This window comes from Hakea prostrata, chromosome 2, assembly GCF_041222555.1.
Source record: "Hakea prostrata isolate BN-2017 chromosome 2, UWA_Hpros_2, whole genome shotgun sequence".
NCBI lineage: Eukaryota > Viridiplantae > Streptophyta > Magnoliopsida > Proteales > Proteaceae > Hakea > Hakea prostrata.
Window position 1 is genome coordinate 7,377,580 of NC_142601.1, and position 21,078 is coordinate 7,398,657.

The following is a 21,078-nucleotide window of genomic DNA, read 5'->3' on the forward strand; positions in this document are numbered from 1 at the left end:
GAGACTTGTCTCTTATTTATTTATTTTTATTCTTTTTGTGGGATGGGTTAGAGATTAAAGATGCTAGTTGATTTGATTTATAAGTGAAACAAAGGTGGTCACATACATTCATACGCACAATAAAAAATGAGGGAGTGGGGAAGGATTGGATGGTGCAATTTTCTTAGGGTCTGTTTGCGTACATGAATTCGGGGAGATTCGAAATGAAATGTGATTTCAAAGCTATAGATTCATGGTTCAAAAAATTAACTATTTGGTTAGCCTCAAATCTATTGAAGTTCGTAGAGCTCCGTCGGGTTACTTTGCGTGAATGTGCAAATTTCATCCATTTTATACTTAGAGTGGTCTTGGTGGAATCCATGGATTTCACTCAATACCCAATAATGGCCCAAGAATGGCTTAATTCACATTTTTAGGTAAAAAGATGAAATCTTTTGATTTCATGATTCAAGGGATGTTTTACAACCAAACATATATAAATCTCCAATTCATGAATCTAAGAATTTGAAATCCCTGAATTTAGATAACCAAACAGGCCTTAGGCAAAATGTTTGGTGCATCACAATTATAAGCTTCCACAATTGTTGACAACTTTTAAAGAACAACAATAGAGCATTAAAATGATCAGAACCTTCTTACTTGACATATTTTTCACCTAACCTGCCTAACTCAACATTGCATGAAAACTGTATCAGTTTTCTTATAAGGGTCGAGAGATTTTGGATTATGGAATCAATGTTGTGAAATCACCCGGATTTCTAACCCTTTAACCTATGGTTTCAGGACCGCGAACCTGAGCCTCGAGTCGGCAACAACTGTGGGTCATTCGAGTCTAGCTCGAAAGTTCGGAAGTGGACCCAATGATTGTGGATGACCCTAGTGATGACTCGACATCCCTCCAGGAGTTTAAGAGGAGAGAGAAGATCAATCATGATGGTGTTAAAAGACGATTTTGGCACGTCCATAGATTGTCGATGGAGAGTTCAATTGACGAGATAAATATATCCAAATGTAGATAATTGGAAGACCTTCCATTCAAGCCAAAAATCACCGAAATCGAACCTCGGATGGGGGTCCAATCATGGGCCGGTTGAGTGGCCCAACCGCCCGCCCCTTCCCAGTGACGGGGTAGAATCGGGATTTCGGGTTTTAAAACCTTATTTTATGTTTCAACTCACCTCTAAATGCATTTTCTAATGCAAGAGTGGGGTTGAGGCTTTGAGAAGAGGAGAAACTAAGGAGAACAGTAGATTCCATCCAACCAGGGGTGCTTTGTGACCTGGATCGTCACGAGAACATTGAAAGAGGTGAGAATCCTTAAACCCTTTTCTTTAAACATAGTTTTGTGGGGTTTTCTTCACTTTGAATATGGGATTTCAGTAGTTGAAGCATGTTAGGTATATTGAATGCTCTTAAGTAGTTGTTTTAATGCTTCCCTCTTGTATGTGAGTTGTTTGTGTAAATTGTTACAAAAGATTTCGTGTTTTGACTCTCTGAGACGCCTACGGGCGATTTAGAGAACCAAACTTTAGGCTTTTTTATTTAAAATGAGTTGGGTCAAATCGAAGGTATCCTTAGGACCCTATTGCTGCCAATTAGACTTTTCAAAAGTTTCATTTCAATTCGACTTCAAATTAGTGGCGAAATATTGACTTTTCGTTGAACTAGGTTGAGAACGGCAGGTTTGAACCTAGTTGTCAGATTGGATTTTTGTGGGATGATTTTGGGATACCTTTTGAAACCCAGTTGACTTCTAATTTATGTTTATTAGTTCTCCTACAAGATTAGGTTTTTATTTTTTATTTTTTATTTTTATTTATTTATAATATAATCACCGACTTGTGAGAGTGAAATTTGGGACTTTGGAGAACGGAATCGAATTGAAAGGTGAGGAATGACTAACCATGTTTTGTATTATTAAGTGTTGCTATTTAGTTCTATTGGTGATATAAATTACTTTAAATTGATATATAACATGATATGCTTGTGTATGACTTTGCACGAACGAAAGGTAAGGTTGGAATGATTGAGTTTTACTCTTTCTTTTTGAATCTTATATTATTGATATAAAAATGATATGAGAATGTATAAATGAATGATGTTGAATGAGATTACTTTTCTTATCCTATTTTACTAACTAGTGTTGTGGGTTCACTCATTACCTTAGTGACCTTATATGATTGCATTTAGACCAAACTACATGAATGATAGGTGTCTAGAAGTTTTGGGCTAGGAATCCCTATGAGTACTACTACCCTTCCATTAGGGGTATTGAAGCCGGTTAACCCGTGATGCCAATGGTTGGATCCTGTGTGTCAAGCAGGCCCACTATCATCATAGTTTGGTAGAATTGCATATAATAGATAAGGGTTCATAGGCGCTCAAGACCGGTAACCAACTCGTGAGAGGACATGGAAAGCATCATGTCCATTATATGTGGATGACTACTGGGTTAAGGAATGTAATCCGACAGATATCTCCCGTTGAGGATTCCATTCATAGGTGGAAAAGTATTGAACCAAAAGGGTACTAGGCATGAGGGGAGATATCCGGACCATATGTACTACAATACCATAGGACCTTGCATTGGGCCTAAGTATAATCCTTGACATGCGCCAAGTCTCATACCAAACGGTGATGTAAGAGAGTGGTGACTTATAACCCCAACCATGGCTTGAAGACTTTACCTAACAACCGCAGAGAACCCAAAAGACATGCATCAGAGCGTGAGAGAAAAGTGATTGAGACCACCTAAAGGAGACTGGTGATTTCTTAATGCGTGTCTACCTTAGAGACTTCACAGTAGAGTTACGAACATATCATCATAACCATACATTATCATATTTTGCCATTTATTTTATTATCATCTTGTGAACATGATGTGGTTTTTATAGTTAAATGTTTTATAGTTAAATGCATGACATGAATGTTAGTTAATCTCACTGAGTTCTGTGGAACTCATTCTCGTATTTGCGTATGTTTCTTTATATTTTTCTACAAATTATGAGGCCCCTTTCCAAGTGGAGGATTCGTTGCAAGGAAGCTTTTTGGAAGGTACAATTGAGGAAGAAGTGGAAGCACACAAAACTTCATGCTCGTGCCTTGACGGCCCCTACAGAGCCGACTTTTAGTGATAGTGTAACACCCCCCATATTTCTAACCGGAGATCCGTATTCCAGGTCCGAGAACCCGAAGGTCTAGTCGGGTGAACTTGTGGAGTATCCGGATTGAAGCCCATGATCCATACCCAGAACCCATGGATCTGGATCATTTATCCGAAGAGCCTACCTTGGCGGAACTTGGATTCGGAAGTCGTGTTGTTCGGATGTCCGAATGAAGGTAAGATCTCCCCATCTCTTATTTAGGGCTAGGTTGGCCTTGGTATCGCCCCTGTAAGCACCCTTGTATGGCAATTACATGGGGGCGGTTACTAGTGGCGGTCGCTCACCTTACCCGGCCCGTGATCGCCCGGTTGTTTGATTTTGCCCTATTTTGCCCCGACTTCTATAAGGCAACCTCCGTCTAATTAACGAATACTTTATTCATGGTTGCTTATTTGGGAGGTTAGACGGCTGCGGGAAGATCCGAAAGAGTCTCGGAGTACTGGCGCTTGGAAGTCGTCTCTTCCGGGAGGTATTGAATTAACCCTTCGTTCTTTACTTTCTTTTTCCGTTAGATTAGTTTTACCCTTTTTCCCTCGTCTTTGTGATTACCCCTTGGTATTTTAACTCTCTTTTTTAATCTACTTGAGATGGAATAACCGTAACGGAACCCTGTTTCCGTGAGATGGTTAATCCAATCAAGGGGAGGGTTATGGGTAATCTATTGATGGTAATGGTTAATTTTCTCTCACCCTTTTGGCTTAGGGAGTGTTTGATTCGAGACTTAGGTCAAGATTATTCGAAATCCGGATTGAAATTGAGTAATCGAGCTTGAGTTTCGGATTGAAACTCAGGGGCCTAGTGGCGGTCACTCAACCTAAGCAACCAGCTGGTAACGGACCAATTGGATTTCGGTTCGATTCAAATTGATTCATGTGACTTATATATTATAATAACCCCGTGTTTAGGTGTTTAGTTAAAAGAAAAGTCTACTAATAGTTCTGGATTCCATTTTGGGACATTCCAATTATATGCAAGTAAGGACTTGAACATGTTAATCGATAGTTGTTAGTCTTAATTTCTATTGTTATATGTCTGTTGGGTTGTATTTAATTCTAATATACTACTGCTATTTGCCTTGATTTCATAATTACCGTGAATTGTGAATGTTATATGATTATGGTAATTGGTATATGGTTATGATAGTTGGGGTGTTCCTTTTGGGATATCTTGGTGGTGATATCGAAGGCTATGGAATGGGACACATGCCTGCCGATACCTTCAGACTATCATGATTAATTGATGACATTATTAGGATGAGTCTAGATTGCATGGCTAGGTACCCCACATGCTACTACCCTTTCGGTAGGGGGATTGAAACCGAGTGACCCGTGATGGCGGGATGTGACTTGGTGGTCCACCGTTAGTCATATAAATGGTAGGGTTGCATATGTTAGGGTTGGGCTCATGGATGTCCAAGGACCGGACCGGGTGTCGTGAGGAATCATGAGAGCATCCGCTCCAATAATATGTGGATGACCATAGGGTTAAGGAGTGGAGTCCAACGGAGGTAGCGTCCGTGAGGATTCTTACTCCTAGGTTGTGAAGGATCCGAGCCGAGTTGGTTGGTGCCATAGGGGATGTATCTGGACTTCATGTAGACATGTAACCATTATGACCTTGCATTGGATTAGAAACCCCGACATGCGCCGGGGCTCATTACCAATGGTCGTGGTGAGAGAGTGTTGACTTAACCCCTAACCATGGTTTGTGAGCCGTGTGGACTTTCCCTTTTTCCGAGATCCCTCGGAGGTAACCAGTCCTTGTCGGATCGAGTGATGAGACTTACCCGAGGAGGGCTGGTGTTTATTCTTAAAGCATGTCAACTGTTAGAGACTTGCATAGTTAGAAATCATAGCATCATTCATATTTTGCATTCATTCATATTACTGGTTGTATCATGGCATTATTGGATGATGGATGAGATATATGATTGTTTCTTACTGAGTTCTTTAGAACTCATTCCTTTATTCTTTGTATGTTTTTAGCCCGCACAAAAGAGGGATTTATATCTGAAGATGGGCTGGTTTCCTATGAAGGAACCATCCCGTTTGAAGAAGATGTGGCACCGCCAATGGGAGATGGAAATAGCATGTGCGGGAGTTCTTGCGGGTGCATGGAGTGCGCTTATCGCACCGGTTGATGGTCAAGAGCGAAAGGTGGTCAGGCAGTTCGCACAGAGATAGGAGAAGAATTGGAGGACCCCTTACCTTATTAAACTGGAGTCTAAGTTCATTGACTTAGAAAAGCAAACTAAAAAGAAACTGATTTAAACACTTTTGAATTATTCCGCTGCCCTCATTTTTGTTTTATTCCTTTATTCTTTATTTCTTTCCTTTGATATTGGAGTATTTTGGACTCCTATAATTCATTTAATTCAGTTATTGAATATTCTTTGCTCTTGATTATCTGTATTTGTCTTAATTATTGTTGATAGACTAAAACCTTGGATCTTGTGACGGATACGCACCCACGGGTTGTCAGGCAGGTAACCGAGACCGACGGGTGGGGTGTGAGAGATAGAGATCTGACCATCTTTAGGAAATCTCTAGTGTCTTTCATGTCACTTTTCTATTTTTACACGTTGATTTCTTTTAGGATGGGCAATGGTATCTTTTACCAAGACTCTTGAATATTTTCCACTGCAAACACTCTTTCTTTCTTGGAACTCTGATTTTTTAACTTTTGATTTGAAGTTTTAGATGATTGTAATCATTATCTCAGATTTGATAATTTTATACTTGAACTTGATTTATTCATGTCCTTTTAATTATGATATATCATATGTTGTATGGAATTATCATTGAACCTAGGTCTTGCGGTGTATCACCAACACAAGTATTTGGGTATGATCGGATCCGGCTGGGTGGGGTGTGACAAATGTTGTATTCATTAATGCCAATAACATTATTGTTGTTGATATTCATAAGAGTTGACATTGTCTAGTTTATTCTTATAAAAAGATCTATTATAAATGGGCATTAGAATTTTCAAGGCTATAACAATCAAGAGACATAAACTAAAAGTGAATAACACCCACAAGCATTGAGGATGAGAAGGTGAGCGAGTGAGGAAGGTGTGTAGGGACGGAAGTTCGAACCCAAGACATTCTTTAACTTACTACCTCTACCTATGAGGGTGCCACCATTGTGCTAAAAAAAACACATCTACAATTAAATCAAAACAGGCATTTCAAGTATCTGTTCAAAATTCAAACTTGGATTAGTTGAATCAGTCAATTTTTATTGAAATATAGAGTTGATTTAGCTTAAGGTGTACCCTCTTGCGTTCAATGCGGAGATAAATTTTATTCCACTACACAAAGAGCAATGAGGGGCAATGTCAAATTTGATACCTTGTTTTATATACATAATAAAAAAGATTATTTGGATTTAAAAGGCATTAAATCTTTAGTATAGTTAGAATTTCGTTTGAGAGAGAATTCTTCCACACTCTAGTTCGTGAGTGGGAGATGTATATTAATATTATTTGAATTACAATTCGAATATTTGACTTTGAATTACAACTTGTTTACAATCAAACTCTATAACTTATTGATACTTTAACCATAACTCAAACTCTTCTTGAACGATTGGAGATAAGATCAATCGAAGATAGAGTTAGTTACGGTGGATTTGAATTTGAATTTGAATTCAGAAACTTATCCTTTACACTCCCCCGTAAGGTCATTGGTTGGGAACAGATAGTAAGCTTGGATTTTAAAATTTTGAATCTTGGAGCAGATAAGCCTTTGGTGAGAATGTTTGCGATTTGGTCTCCTGTGGGAACGAATCGAATTGAAAGATTTTTTGTGGCGACTTGTTCGCAAACCAATTCCTTCACGCTAACGAAATCCCTTGGTGACCAAACGAGCCTTATAATGTGAAACAGAGCCATTACTGTTTCATTTGATTCTGTAAACCCATTTATTTCCAACGAAATTCATGTGGGGCTGATGAGGAACTAGACTCCAAGTACCGTTACTTAAGAGAGCGTCAAATTCATCGCTCATAGCAAACCTCCATGAGGTGAGTTCGGTTTCAGGATTATCAACAAGAGAGGTGGTTAGGAGGTTCAATTTAGATATGGGTTTGAGATGACTTGTTTTGGATTGGGTTTGCACATGGTAAGGTTGAGATTGAGTTGGTTGGGATGGTGCAGGTGGGTTTCGGGCTAAGTTGTTAAGTGGGTTATGGGCTAGGGTTTTAGGTGCAGTGAGAGGTTGAGATAGAGTTTCAGAAATTTCAAAATTTGAATTTGAATTTCGACTGAAAGGAGGGTTCAAAAATTGAATTTGAATTTGAATTCAAAGTTCGGGTGGGGTGGGGTGGGTTGGGGAAATTCAAATTTTGAATTTGAATTGGAATTGGAATTTCGGGCAAAATGGGAGATTTCAAAATTTGAATTTGAAAAGAAATTATCTATTATAACTATGGTGGGAGTGAAGTGAGAGCGGGAAGGGTGACTAGGAGGTTGAGTTACAAAAGGAAACTTGGTTTCATAAAAAACTACATGTCTAGAGATGTAGGATAGGCTAAGAGTTGGATCATAACATACATACCCCTTGTGTGAGTTGTTGTATCCAAGAAAAATACATTGCTTGGAGCGATATTGCAACTTGCTTTTGTTATAAGTCCGTAACCAAGGAAAACATGCACAAGGAAAACATGCACATCCGAAGATTTTGAGAAATAAAATATCTTGATTTTTAAGAAGACTGATGTGATGGAGGGATTAGGTATGGTTTAAGAAGGAGCTGGATTGGTTCCATTGACATAACCATAAAAGTCATGTGCATGATGTAAAGGGAGAAATTACGATTTCCAGAGGTGATAGTTGCTTTGATCAAGCTTTACATGTAGGAGAGAAACGATGTTGGTAGGTGAAATCAGAGGAGAAACCGTGGCGTGGTGGAACTGGTCCTGGATGTTGGTAGGTGAAATCAGAGGAGAAGCCATGGCGTGGTGGAACTGGTCCTGAGGATCTTGTTGACAGTGGTCAGAGGCTAAAAAATTGATATCAAGTTAGATTTTCGTTTGAGAGAGAATCCTTCCACACTCTAATTCGTGAGTGGGAGATGTATATTAGTATTATTTGAATTATAATTCGAATATTTGACTTTGAATTACAACTTGTTTACAATCAAATTCTACAACTTATTGATACTTTAATCATAACTCAAACTCTTCTTAATCGGTTGGAGATAAGATCAATCGAAGATAGAGTTAGTTACGGTGGATTTGAATTTAAATTTGAATTCAGAGACTTATCCTATACAAGTATCATTCTTGACAAGAGTTGAGTACATGAATGTTTAAGCTCATAAATATAGGATGTTCAGAACTTTGTGTCAATTGATATTTAGGTTTCACCAAAAGCTACTTTGTGATTTATACATGAACTAATGATAGAAAAAGTGTTTGAAGAAGAGAAAACTGAAATCATTCCCTCCACACGATTATCGATCATAAATATAACAATGGTTTTTAAAGAAACATTTAATTAAAAGTGACATTTTTAATTACCTCTTTAAATGATATTGGGTATAAGAGACTTGTCTCTTATTTATTTATTTTTATTCTTTTTGTGAGTTGGGATAGAAATTAAAGAGGACAGTTGTTTATGAAGCTTTGATTTAGAGGTAAAGGTGATGCAGTTTTCTTAGTCAAATTGTTTGGTGCATTATCATTATAAGTTTTTGCAATTTTTTATGACTTTCAGATAGCACCATGAGAGGATTGGAAAGATCGAAACTTTTTTAATTTGACAGAATTTTCATCTATCCTGCCTAATTCAACAATGCATGAAAACTCTACCAATTTTCTCATAAGAGTCGAAATTTTGGTTCATTAGTTAGTGTCAATAACAACATAATGGTTGATATCGATAAGAATTGACATTATCTAGTTTATTCTTAAGAAAAAGTATATACATAAATGGATATTTAAAATTTTACATCTACAAATATCTGTTTAGAATATGTAAAAAAAAAATATATGAATCTTGAAAGGTTTTTGAAAATTTAGTAACTTCTAAAGAATGAAAAAATTAGGATTACAAGACTATGACAACTCCAACAGACAGCAAAGCAAAAATAAATGAGCAAATTGCATCTCAAAATGAAAACTTTAAAACATTGACACTCCACTTTATGTTTAAAAAGCATAGAGACCCCACAATTGAATTTTTATTAGATATATGTCAAATTTATCACTGAAAATAGTTAAATTACTGTTTATTTTCAAAAATATTTCTACAATAAACAGTGTTTGAAAGATTTTCAGTGATAAATTGGACAAATATATCCAATGAAAATCCAATTTTGAGGTCTCTGTGCTTTTTTAAGCATAAAGTATGGTGTCATTTGCTTTAATTAATGGTACAAGAAGATTGATGAAATCTAACTTAGAAAAATTTTATTCCCATAGCCAGTGTCCAAAATGTCTTGTCATAAATCTCTTTCAATTTTCATTTTTTTTCATGTGGTTCATATTGATGATAATATTCTCTGCATTTTCATGATGGTCCTAAATACCAATATGAAATTAAGTGGGTTTTGGCTTACGCATATCAATAATGACGACTTTGATATGGTAGCTTAAATGTATTGGTCTCTATGATTTCCTTTTGACTCATGACCTAAAATAAATTATGGGAAAATTTTTCCTATACAAATCTTTAATACATCCTCTCAAACTGGAACGTATTATTATATTTTCTCTCCTCTCTCCGATCATGTGATTTAAAGTATATGTGATAGATCATTCATATCCGCTTCTTAAATTATATTGAATCTTGACAAATTAGAAGACATTTTAACAATAATGTTCGTCTCATCCATCTTCTTTTTTGGTTAAGTTAGGGTAAGCTGTCAGTAGATGGTATCTTCACCGACCTATGTGGTTAGTTTATAATGCGTCTAAAATATGCTCAGCTCTTAAATCATTGAAGGATGACCTGCAAAACAATCATCAGATGTGGCTTGACCGTGGGGGTTGGGAGTCCACCTTTGATGGCTAAGTCAGTTAATGAACTGATCACAAAGACTCTGGCTAATTGCAGAGCTAAAGTATAAATACAATTACTGGGAATACGATTCAATTACCTTCTTCGTACGTAGGTTATGATTTATATAGTGTGTACCTTCTAATATCGTCTATTGAACTCGATCGAGTTTTCTTCTGGCGATCATCAGATCTTGACGGTTAGACCCGTTAGTGGGGTGATGGACAACTTCCCATGATAACACGATCATTTGCTACGGGTGTGGCAGTTATCCCAGTATGCACGATCGTCTGCTTCCGTGAGTGCTGATAATCGTCGCCTAACGGGTTATCCATCTCGAGAATCTCGGACTCGTGCTTGCCTCCTGATCGTGTTAGATTTCTTCCTTAGCACGCCATCTTCAAACCCGATTCGTACAAACCTAAATCGGTCGGTTCGTCCCCGATCGGGGTTAAGGGTTTAACCAAGAATGGACCCGGTTCAACGATATTTTTCCCGTATCAGTTTGTGATCTTAATTTGTGGATTTATTTGTAAGGTTCACAATCGTGATAGATGATTTCGATGGTTTCCTTCACCCGCCTGTATGGTTCAATTTTGAAAATAGAGTTTGCTTTAGGGAAATTTTGAATGACATCTCCTGAGTTAACCTCTGAGTTATTAGTCTTACTTAGTTTTTATCTATTCATTTCCAATATTAGCTCTATATTCTAAAGAAAGAAGACGATGGCAAAGGAGGATAAAACAAAAAAAAATTCTATGACAAGATAGAAATCATGAAGATACAAGAACGGAAGAAAGAGAGTGGTTGTAAACTGTATAGGAAGTGAAACGAGTTGAGTGTAGGGTCTTTTATCTAAAACTATTTTAGTTTTTTTGAAAAATTTAACTTGTTTATATTAGTAGTTAATTTTGATTTTCTAACAACTAGGGATAGGGTGTCACTGATATATTTTTACTTCACTAAGGGATAAATTAAACCCCTTATAGAAGATTACATTAATTTTAGAGGGTAATTCAAGCAGTAGCGCAAAATTTTAATTATTAATTACCTCTTAATCAGGATTGGACTTGGTTTGTTTCTATTTAAATTGATGCACAGACTCAATTTCGAACTTGGACCGTTGACGATTTGAAGTACGATGCGTGTGTAGACACACAGACATTCACAATTTCTCATCAATAAAACACATTTGGCAACGTGCCATTAGAAATAAGCCACACAAAAGCGTGAAATCGGAGAAGGTTAATTCTATCAAAGTATAGAAAACGATACGTTATCATTTTAATGTAAGGGTGTCAATCGGTACAGTACTAACTTTGAATGCTGAAAATCAGAACCATACCGTACGATACGATTTTGGTGTTTGCAAAAACCGTTTGGTATTAAATTGGTGCGAAAAAACGATTATACAATTTTGGTATGAACATGTCACTTTTGTTATTAATTCATTAAGATCCTAATGAAATTGCGATCAAACAATCGATAAAATCTGACATTAATAGAGACAAAACAAGTAAACATATTAATAAAAACAAAGCAAGTAAATTCCCAAAAGTGTAGTGAAAGAAGAAACAAAAAAAACTGAAATAGGTAATTATGGATAAGGAAAGGTAAAATGTTTTATTGTAAAATTATATTTATATCCTTTAATTTGGTACGGTATTAATTGGGTACGATTTCAGAATTTACCAACAGTATGAGTACTTGAAACCAGAACAGTATCGAAGAAAAAGGGTAAAGAACGAGTGTGGAACAAGCACTCGATGGTTTATAAACCCTAGCATTCGAGGCCTAAAAAAAAAATAAAAAAACTCCCATCCAATTACCTTGTGGGCCCCTCTAAGTTGTGGTCAAGAGCGGTCTGCTCCCCGTCATGGAAGAGGATCTGGACTCGGAGAGAATTTGGATTTCGGCCGTTGATCGCGGAGGAGAAGTGGGACTGAACGTGAGAAATTGACAATGACCGTCTGATGGGACTGCTTCACCCGTTTCGACCGGGCCCACCACCGTCGGTGCCAAATGTGTTTCATCGAGAAATGGATTGGGGTTTGTGTGAGCGTGAAACGGCTAGACAAGAAGATGTATATAATTCCAGAAACGTCCACGACCTTTATTAACTTCTCTGTGTTTTCTTCTCTCCTTAGCGCTTTTGTTTCTTTTCTTTGTTTAACAAACCTTTAATCTTCCTTTCCCTCTCCAAGGAACTGAGAGATGCTCTCTCTCTCTCTCTCGTAAGCTGGAATGAATTCCAGCCGTGAATCAGTTTTGAAAGCGGAATAAAGGAAGAGGAGAGATGAACAGAGGTGACGATCGGAGAAGGAATTCTTGTGGATTGAAAGCTGTGTGTTCATGAATTCTTAATTCTAGAATTTCGAAACGATGTCATATTTGCGTTTGTACTAGAATTCGTTCTTCTGACATCCCTAGGCCTGTAGGCACTAGGTAGGAATGCTTGGATACGGCACAAATCTCAAAGGAAAAATTCCATTTGCAGAAACAAAGAGCCGCACAGATTCGAAGGATCTCCAGCAAATTGCGGAAGAAATCTGCATAGATTCTTTATACAAATAGAAGTAAACTCTGCGTAGATTCTGAGACAAATAGTTGTTGCGAGCTTTTATTAACCGGATTATGGAACCGGCAGTGAAACCATCATCTGACATTGAAAGCATGCAGAGTATTTCCGTATAGAAAAGGGGAAGTATCAGGTCAGCAACGGATATTATCCATTTAGATTATCTAAAAATGGATTCTAACTCTTCGGAAATGCAAGAACCGAGTATCGAGACAGACAAGCTCAGCTATGAGATCTTCTCTATACTTGAAAGCAAATTTCTCTTCGGCTATGATGATCAGAAGCTCTGGATACCGAAACAGGTATCTCCAGCTACGGAAAGAATTTCCGGAGCTGCTGAGCAGGTGAGCAGGCAACCACAGAGAATGGGAATGGCTTGGGCGCGATCAAAAACCAGAGAGGTAAGGTTTGCATTCTCAGTATCGACGGCGGAGGCATGCGTGGGATTCTAGCTGGTAAAGCCCTAGCTTACCTCGAGCAAGCTCTTAAGAACAAATCGGGAAATCCAGACGCAACAATCGCCGATTATTTCGATGTCGCCGCTGGGACTGGCGTGGGAGGGATTTTTACGGCAATGCTCTTTGCCACAGAAGGCGGCGAGCGTCCTATTTTCAGCGCGGATGATACGTGGAAGTTCTTGGCGGAACAGGGGAAGCGATTCTTTCCATTACAAACCAGTTCCTCCTCCGCCGGTAGTTTTCTCCTAAGATTGTTCAACCTTGGAAAAAGCGGCTCAACTGATTCAGCAACTGCCGGTCTTGAACGGACGGTGAGAGAGGCTTTTACGCGGAATGGTCGGACTCTGACGCTCAAGGACACCTTGAAGCCTGTGTTGATACCTTGTTACGATCTTTCAAGCTCGGCGCCGTTTCTCTTCTCTCGAGCTGATGCGCTTGAGACAGACAGCTTCGATTTTCGGTTGTGGGAGGTGTGTCGAGCGACTTCATCAGAGCCTGCTCTGTTCGAACCAGTGGCTATGCAATCGATAGACGGACAGACTCGGTGCGTAGCGATTGACGGAGGGCTGGCGATGAGCAACCCGGCCGCGGCGGCGATCACTCATGTCCTGCACAACAAGCAGGAGTTCCCGTTCGTACGAGGGGTGGAGGATCTCATGGTGCTGTCTTTGGGGTGTGGTCAGGTTCTCGAAGGTAGCTACGACTACGAGAAGGTGAAGGGATGGAAAGCCAAAGAATGGGCGAGACCAATGGCACGAATCGCCGGCGACGGTGCCGCCGATTTGGTCGATCACTCCATCGCGTTGGCATTTGGGGAGAGCCGGAACAGCAATTACGTCCGTATCCAGGTAAGCCTCGTTCATTGTTCAACTCATTCCGGAGTTCTAACGTGCGCCCTCTAGGTGAATGCTTCTAAACGGTGCATGTCTTGTTTGCAATGCTTTTTTATCTTCCCTTCATACCCCCAAAAGAACAAAATCTTTCCACAGCAGTGGGTTTAAAGAGTACAATAAGTTAGTATTCGGGGGATTGCGAAGAACGGTGAATGATGATTACCGATTGCCGTCAAAAGGAAGAACAGGTATTATGCTTTGTTTTAGGGGCAACGCGGGTATCATAAGAACCCATTTGTGATTTTTCTGGTACCAATCACCAAACATGTTTTCTGTTGTAGGCTTGTAGCCATCACTCATCACTCATCACTCATCACTACTCAAGGATGCATTCCTATCTGCCATGCTTTTTTGTTTTTTGTGTTTTTTCTTCCGGAGAAGTTATAGGGTTAGGGCCTTAGGGGAAGGCAAAGTGGCATTTCTCCTCTTTGAAAGGGACTTAAAAGTGAGCAGTCTATTCCGATAATTCCGGCGAACGGTGGCATCTTCAGTCTTCCTCAGTTTTCTTGAGTAGAGAAGTCTTCTTCAGAGTAAACCAACTTTTCCTATTGAGTAGTTGGACATGTTAGTGAATAAATAGTGGGATGTGGAAACGTTTTTTTCCTTTTTCTTTTTCTTGATAAAGTAAAAAACCTTGGTTTTTTTTGGTTGTAAGATTATTTATTCTGGAGTTAATGGATGATGTCTGTCTCTGGTGACAGGCAAACGGGTCAGATTTGGTGCAAGGTGGAGGCAACGTGGACAGTGGCTGGAGTCCAGAAAACGTGAAGATGTTGGTGGGAATGGCGGAAGAAATGCTGAAACAGAAGAATGTAGAGTCGGTACTGTTCGGAGGGAAAAGAATAGCAGAAAAGGCCAATTTCGAGAAACTCGATTCGTTCGCAGGGGAACTTGTGCAGGAGCATCAGACGAGGAGTTGCAGAATCGCTCCCACTGTCGCGTTCAAGCAAGCCACCCCGAAGCACTCTTCTAATCCACTCCCAAACTAAAACTGGTGAGTGTGATCCACATTAAACCAAACACCCCCCCCCCCCCTTCCCCAGCGAGCCCAGCCCAATAAAATTAAAAAAAAAAAAAAAAAAAAAAAAAGAAAAAGAAAAGAAAAGAAAAGAGAGAACAAAAATGTGGGTAATGCCTTCTTCTTTGCTTTTGTTTGTGATATTCTTTTTCATTCTATGTGCGAGGTTGTGGCTGTGGGTCCTACCCGCTTTGATTAGATTAGATTTTTCAAGAAATCGATTCGAGTGAATCTTTTCCAAATAAAGAAAATTGCTTGTAGAAAAACAGTTGAAACAATGAAATTCTGCTGGTTGGATCTTGAAAGTTCAAACGTACTACAGAGTGGATGTAAAAGAATGTGATATTGTATGGTAAAAGAGCGTCAAAGAAGTGTCCGGATTAAATGAAGTATTTTGTGAATAGAAATTTAACACTGGAGTAAATCCAGTAAGGATTCTCTCTTTAATTTCTTTAGCCCTTGGTCTTGTTGGCATTAAGAACATGATATCAATATGTTTTTTCTTTTTCTGATGAATAGAGAAGATTTCAATATCTGACAGGTACAACATCATGATTAGTATGGAAATGTAGCCTTGATTACTTGGACAAGATTAATCAAGAGAACTCCATCTCTTGTTACATCCCTGTCGAAATTGGTTGGGGGTTTGTCTACAGCCCCACAGTCCAAAATATAATGTTCTGCTTTCTTCCTTCCCCTCTCCTCTTCCTCTTCCTCCCATGGCCATGTGTTCCATTCTAATTTGCCTTCTCTTTCTCTCTTTTCACTTTCACTTCCCCACCACCTCCACCGCCTCTTCCGCGGTGGAATGACTTCATACAAAAACTGAAAGCTATATTAATTTTGCTGGTCTGATAGGTACTAACATTATATTCCCTTGGCCTTTTTGCATTCACTATTATAGTAACCAACAACCCACTTTGTCCTTCTACTGTCCTTTTGGCCCTGAACCTAGTGAGAAAAGAAGAGAAAGTTTCAATAATACTTGCAGAGGAAAACAGAGGAGAGAATATGACAAGAAACCAATAACTCTCTCTTTCTTTCCTTTTCACGTTTTCTACTGTTCTTTTCCCTAGTAGATGAAAAGCATAGAGGGGAGTGATGAGAGAAAGAGAAGAAAAAGTAAAAGCATATGATGTCATATAAAAGTAGGAGCTTTTACTTCTTGCAATGGAGAGGAACTAGCAGGTAAATCTTGGGCCCTGCAGAGATCTTAATTTGATTTTTGCCTGCTAGGGGACAAGCAGCAAGAAGCGTGGTGTCCCTACAGAGAAAGAGAGAGAGAGAGAGATGGTTATGGAAAATTCGAAGATGACTTCCAAGAATACTTTGTCGAGTCCTCTTTCGTTTTTGAACTTTGGAGTATATATATGAGTGGATCAGGCTTGGCTTCAAAAGGATGTTTTAAGGAGTAAAAGCTAAAACATCTGGTTTTGTGTCTCTTTCTCTCTTCTCCTGTTGTTTTTCTGAACTGTGGACCCTGTAGAATGAACCTCTATTAGACTAATGAAAGAAAAAAATTAAAAATAAAAACCTGCAAGAGAGAAATAATTTGCAGTTAGGGTCAATTTTGGTTTTCTTTTTGTCTTCTTCTTCTTCCTGTAGTTAATAATTCTGCATTGTAATGTTTGAGCCCAAAAGAATACAACTCATAATTGGAAGCCATGAGTAAAGAAGAAAGACCTTCCAAGTTCCAACATTTTCTGGTTTGTCTTCACTTGTTATTGTATGTAATCTTCTACCGTTGTTAGTACCCTACAGCGATATGCCATTTTGGAGTTATTCATTGTTTTTTTTTTCAGAGAAAAGTGAAGAAAGAAAGAATGAATGAGTATTAACTAATTTATTAGAAAAAAAGGAAAAAAAAATTATCAACTCTTTCCAATTTCAACTAATCATCAGTTGAGCTGTCTATGAAATACAACTGAGCATGAAGCAATTGGAAGAACAAGTCAAGCGTTTTCTTTAGTCACTGAGCTGGCTTGTAGATGGTTATTGGAAGTAATGTTCAGTCACTCTGGATTGAAAGTGACTTCCAAGCTTTAGTCAAAAAAAAAAAAAAAATTGGGTGGGGGAAGGGGGGGGGGGTTTGTCTAGAGGGCCACTCAGATTTGAAGGTGTAGAGAGAAGATCTAGGACACTTTGTCCATTACATACTTCTTTAACATGGCAAGTAAGAAGTTGTGCATGGTCTGAACCACGTTATATGCAGGCAATCCTAGCCTTCAAAAAATAGTCTAAATGTATTTCTAAACTTGTCATCTCTTGAGTTAGTTCAAACATAACCTAAGTCAGTCACAAACCAGCTATCTGCAAACAAGAGGAACTGTGAGAATGTGTTGTCTCTGTGTGGACGAGAAGCCACCTCAGAAGATCCAATCAGATTCCGGATAACAAAATTCTTCTTTGTGGGGAGTTAATGCCCAAAGAATTCTAGATTTATTGGGTAGATGCAGAAGAGTTAATGCAATATTGATCTTGGCTTACTTTCCTCCCCCTTGATTTTTTGCCCTTATACGTAGATTTCATGTTCTGCGGCTTTTGCCTCTTGAGAAAACCTTGACCATTAAATTGGTATATGCGAGATAGAGGGCTTGGATGGATTGTCACACCAAGTTTGTTGGCCCAAATCTTCCTAGAGAAGCCAAGGGTTTGATGCATCTGGCCCAGATGTTATTAGAGATCTGGACTTATGTTGTCTTTTGATTTGACGTGCCTACTCTTAAACTCCAAATAGATCATCAGGAAGTGATCCCAAGAGGATTAGGATGGATTAGTACTCCTATGTGAGCGTTAAGCATTTAAGGTATAGAAGCATATCATTAATGCTCTGATGTGTTTGTGGTTAGACAGAGACTATCTTCCATCTTCTCATTACTTTGGTCAGAAAGTAACATTTCTGACAATATCTTATAAACACCCATGCTGTCATGTCCTCATTTCTACGTGGTAGCATCGTGAGGGTGGCCTTCAGAAGCGGTCACTTGCCGGTAAGCGTACACTAACTAGTTTCTTCCAAGTTCCTTGAATTGGGTCAAGGCAATATGCACCAAGTAGAACAATTCATTCCGGTTTGGTGGTCTAGGAAAATTTGATATAACACCAACCTTCAAAAAAACTTGCACACATAAAAATAGAAAAGTGAATGAAAACAAGACATGATGAGAAAATGGAAAAAATAAGTTATCGTGAATACATCACAATAGAGTTATTAATTATATAAAAGCTCTTCTGAGGATTTAGTCATGGTGAGCATCTTAATCCGAGCAATTAACAATCAGATTAGACAACATCAATTAACAACCAGTCTCACATTGGTAGGTTCAGTGCATTATGAATAAAAAAATGGTCTTATAAACACAATTATTCGTACCCTCAAAAACAAATAAATAAATAAATAAATAAATAAACAAAACAAAAAATAAAAACAAAAAAATCTTATTTACTTGCATTCATAGATATTCCTTCTGCACAAGAATTAAACCGACAAATCGATCAAAATCAGGAATTGCTTGATTTTGATATGATACGTCTTGATTTGAATTATTAGATATATTGCATAAACAAATAAAAGCAAAAGCTTGGGGTAAGGTTTTCGAATTATTGAATGTGTGTTGATTGATTAATGAACCTTTTTCAATTTGTGGCTTATATTAAATCAGTTTACTTCTACCATTATAAATATGTGAATGTTGTCAAGTCATGGAATCTTAATCAGCTTTTTTGGATGAATCGAATAATACAAGTAAAATCTTTATCAAAGCGCCCATTGAAGACACCAAAAACAGAAATCAGAATGTTTTTTTTTTATCATTGAGTTCATTGTTGGACATGGGGACCCAGATTAATATAATTATAATTAGAAGTGAAAAAAGAAAATTACAAGATTGTATAAATCTGGAGTCCGGATAATCTCTTTGTCACTGGAGCACTCTGTGTTTCCCGATAGCTTTACGATCATAAATTACAGGGGGCCCCACAGATTAGGGTGATGATATTTTTTAAAAATATATTTTATTATTTTTTACTTGTAAGTCTACATAGTTGGTGGTTGTAAAGCTGTCGATGTGCTCCCTTGACAAGGAGATGATCCGGATTCATAAATCTGAGTAGTTTAAATTTTACCAAATTATCTATTTTCACACCTATTTCTGTAAAAAAAAATTTGGTAGTCCCTTCCTCAATATATTTGACAAGATCAAATCATCGAGATATTATGAAATAAGTTGAATCAAGTTCTTTAACATATCTTATATTAGGCTGACCTAATCAAGCATTTATACATCATATTAGATTTATTAAGCACATAACAGATTAATAATAAAGTTTCACTTTTTTCTTTTTTTTTTTTTTTTTTTTTTTTTGTAAAATTCATAGAATTATAGCTATAAAAGTTTCTTCTCCTTTCATAATAATAAGATTCCAAAAATTTTCAAGCATGGTCTATTAACACTCCAAACAGTTTTATCTAGAGGGATGTCCAACTCTTCTTGTGTGGTCAGGCCCAGGCCCAGGCCCATTGAGTTCAAAACTACTAGGCCTAGCCCAAATGCCTAATGAACCACTAGGTGGGCAGTAATACCAAGGAATGTAAGGTTGAAGGCTTGTGGTTCTAAGTAAAGCCAACATAGACCTGTTTGAGTCATTGTTCAAGGCAGTAACCAAGTCGGAAACCATGTCGGGTTTTACCGGTTCTGATCATGTTTGTCGGAATTAGCCGAAATCATTCTAAATCCTAGTAAAGAGCCAATATTTTGGAAGATGAATTGGTAAGAATTGGGGTTTTAATCTAGCTGATTTCAATTCAAGGCACAGAGGTTAGAAACAAACTAGGCCACAATAAGCTCAGACTTGGGCTTTGGTCCATAAGCCTGAAGCCTACTAGAATGGGTTGGAAACTTGGAATTGGATTTAAATCTGAATAGTAATAAGGGGTGATGATGATGGGAACCCAAATATATGTTGAGCCCAACATATTTAAATCATGGTAACAACCTGTTGGCCACTTGATCGGTATATTCCTGAGTTAATGCTTTTTCTTTCTTATTATTTTTTTTTTAAACAGTTATAGGTGATTTTTAATAGAACTAGGGGTGTCAATTTATAGCCCGAACTGTTAAAACCGCACCGGCCCTAGCCCGAACTGAACCTTAATGGACCGTAATTGGGCTGAGGGTTGTGGAGCCCGCACCAACCCGAAACCAAACCACAACCCATTATAACCCGTTTTGTAATTTTATATTAAATAGTATTTGAATCATTATATTATCATTAGGTAGTTGGTATAGACAATTAAAAAAAATTAAGCATGAATTCAAAGATTAAATAGTCATTTTACTATTAAATATCTAGGTTCTTGATTTCTCTGGGATGGATGGGTTTTGTAATTCAAAGCAAAAAAACGCATAGTATAAGGAACTGAGTTTATTGTATTAGAGTCGAATGGTTGTACAAGTATATATAGATGAGTAAACTATGGATGATCTATACAATTGGTAAACAAATACAATCAAGTAGGGACGACTATCAGTTTCCCAATAACACTAATTAAACCAACTTGTGTGCTTCATGGAGATGGAGCAGAATCAACTTGGCATCTATTTATTGATTGTGAGAGGACAGTTGTCAACCACCCCCGATAATAATACCCCTCTACAAAGCTTGTCAAATTTAATCTTACAAATGTCTTTCACAATGATCATGAAATTCATCCAAATCTTTCAGCTCTCGATATATGGGAATCCCAGATTTGGTGTGATGCGGCCCTTCCCCTTGATGATGTGAATGGTGGCGTGGGATTTATAGCTTTTGACAGAGGCCTGAAGATTCTGGAAGCTATTTCTTCCCCAGTCATTTCTAAGGATAGTCTTGAAGCGGAGGCCCTGGCTATCCTACATGCAGCTCAGTGGGTGGAAGTGAAGGGTTGGTGAATATTGCTTTCAAATCTGATTGTGTTACTTTGATA

The 21,078-nt window shown here is 38.0% G+C and overlaps 1 protein-coding gene across 1 annotated transcript; it reads left to right on the forward strand.

Annotated features, from left to right (window-relative positions):
- Positions 1-12,276: 12,276 nt before the first annotated feature.
- On the forward strand, positions 12,277-15,124 carry LOC149023545 (patatin-like protein 6). Its single transcript, XM_089144083.1, is given in 3 exon segments — positions 12,277-13,082; positions 13,085-14,050; positions 14,797-15,124. Coding segments are annotated over 3 exon segments (1,422 nt in total). The 5' UTR covers positions 12,277-12,914; the 3' UTR covers positions 15,085-15,124.
- The last annotated feature ends 5,954 nt before the right edge of the window (positions 15,125-21,078 follow it).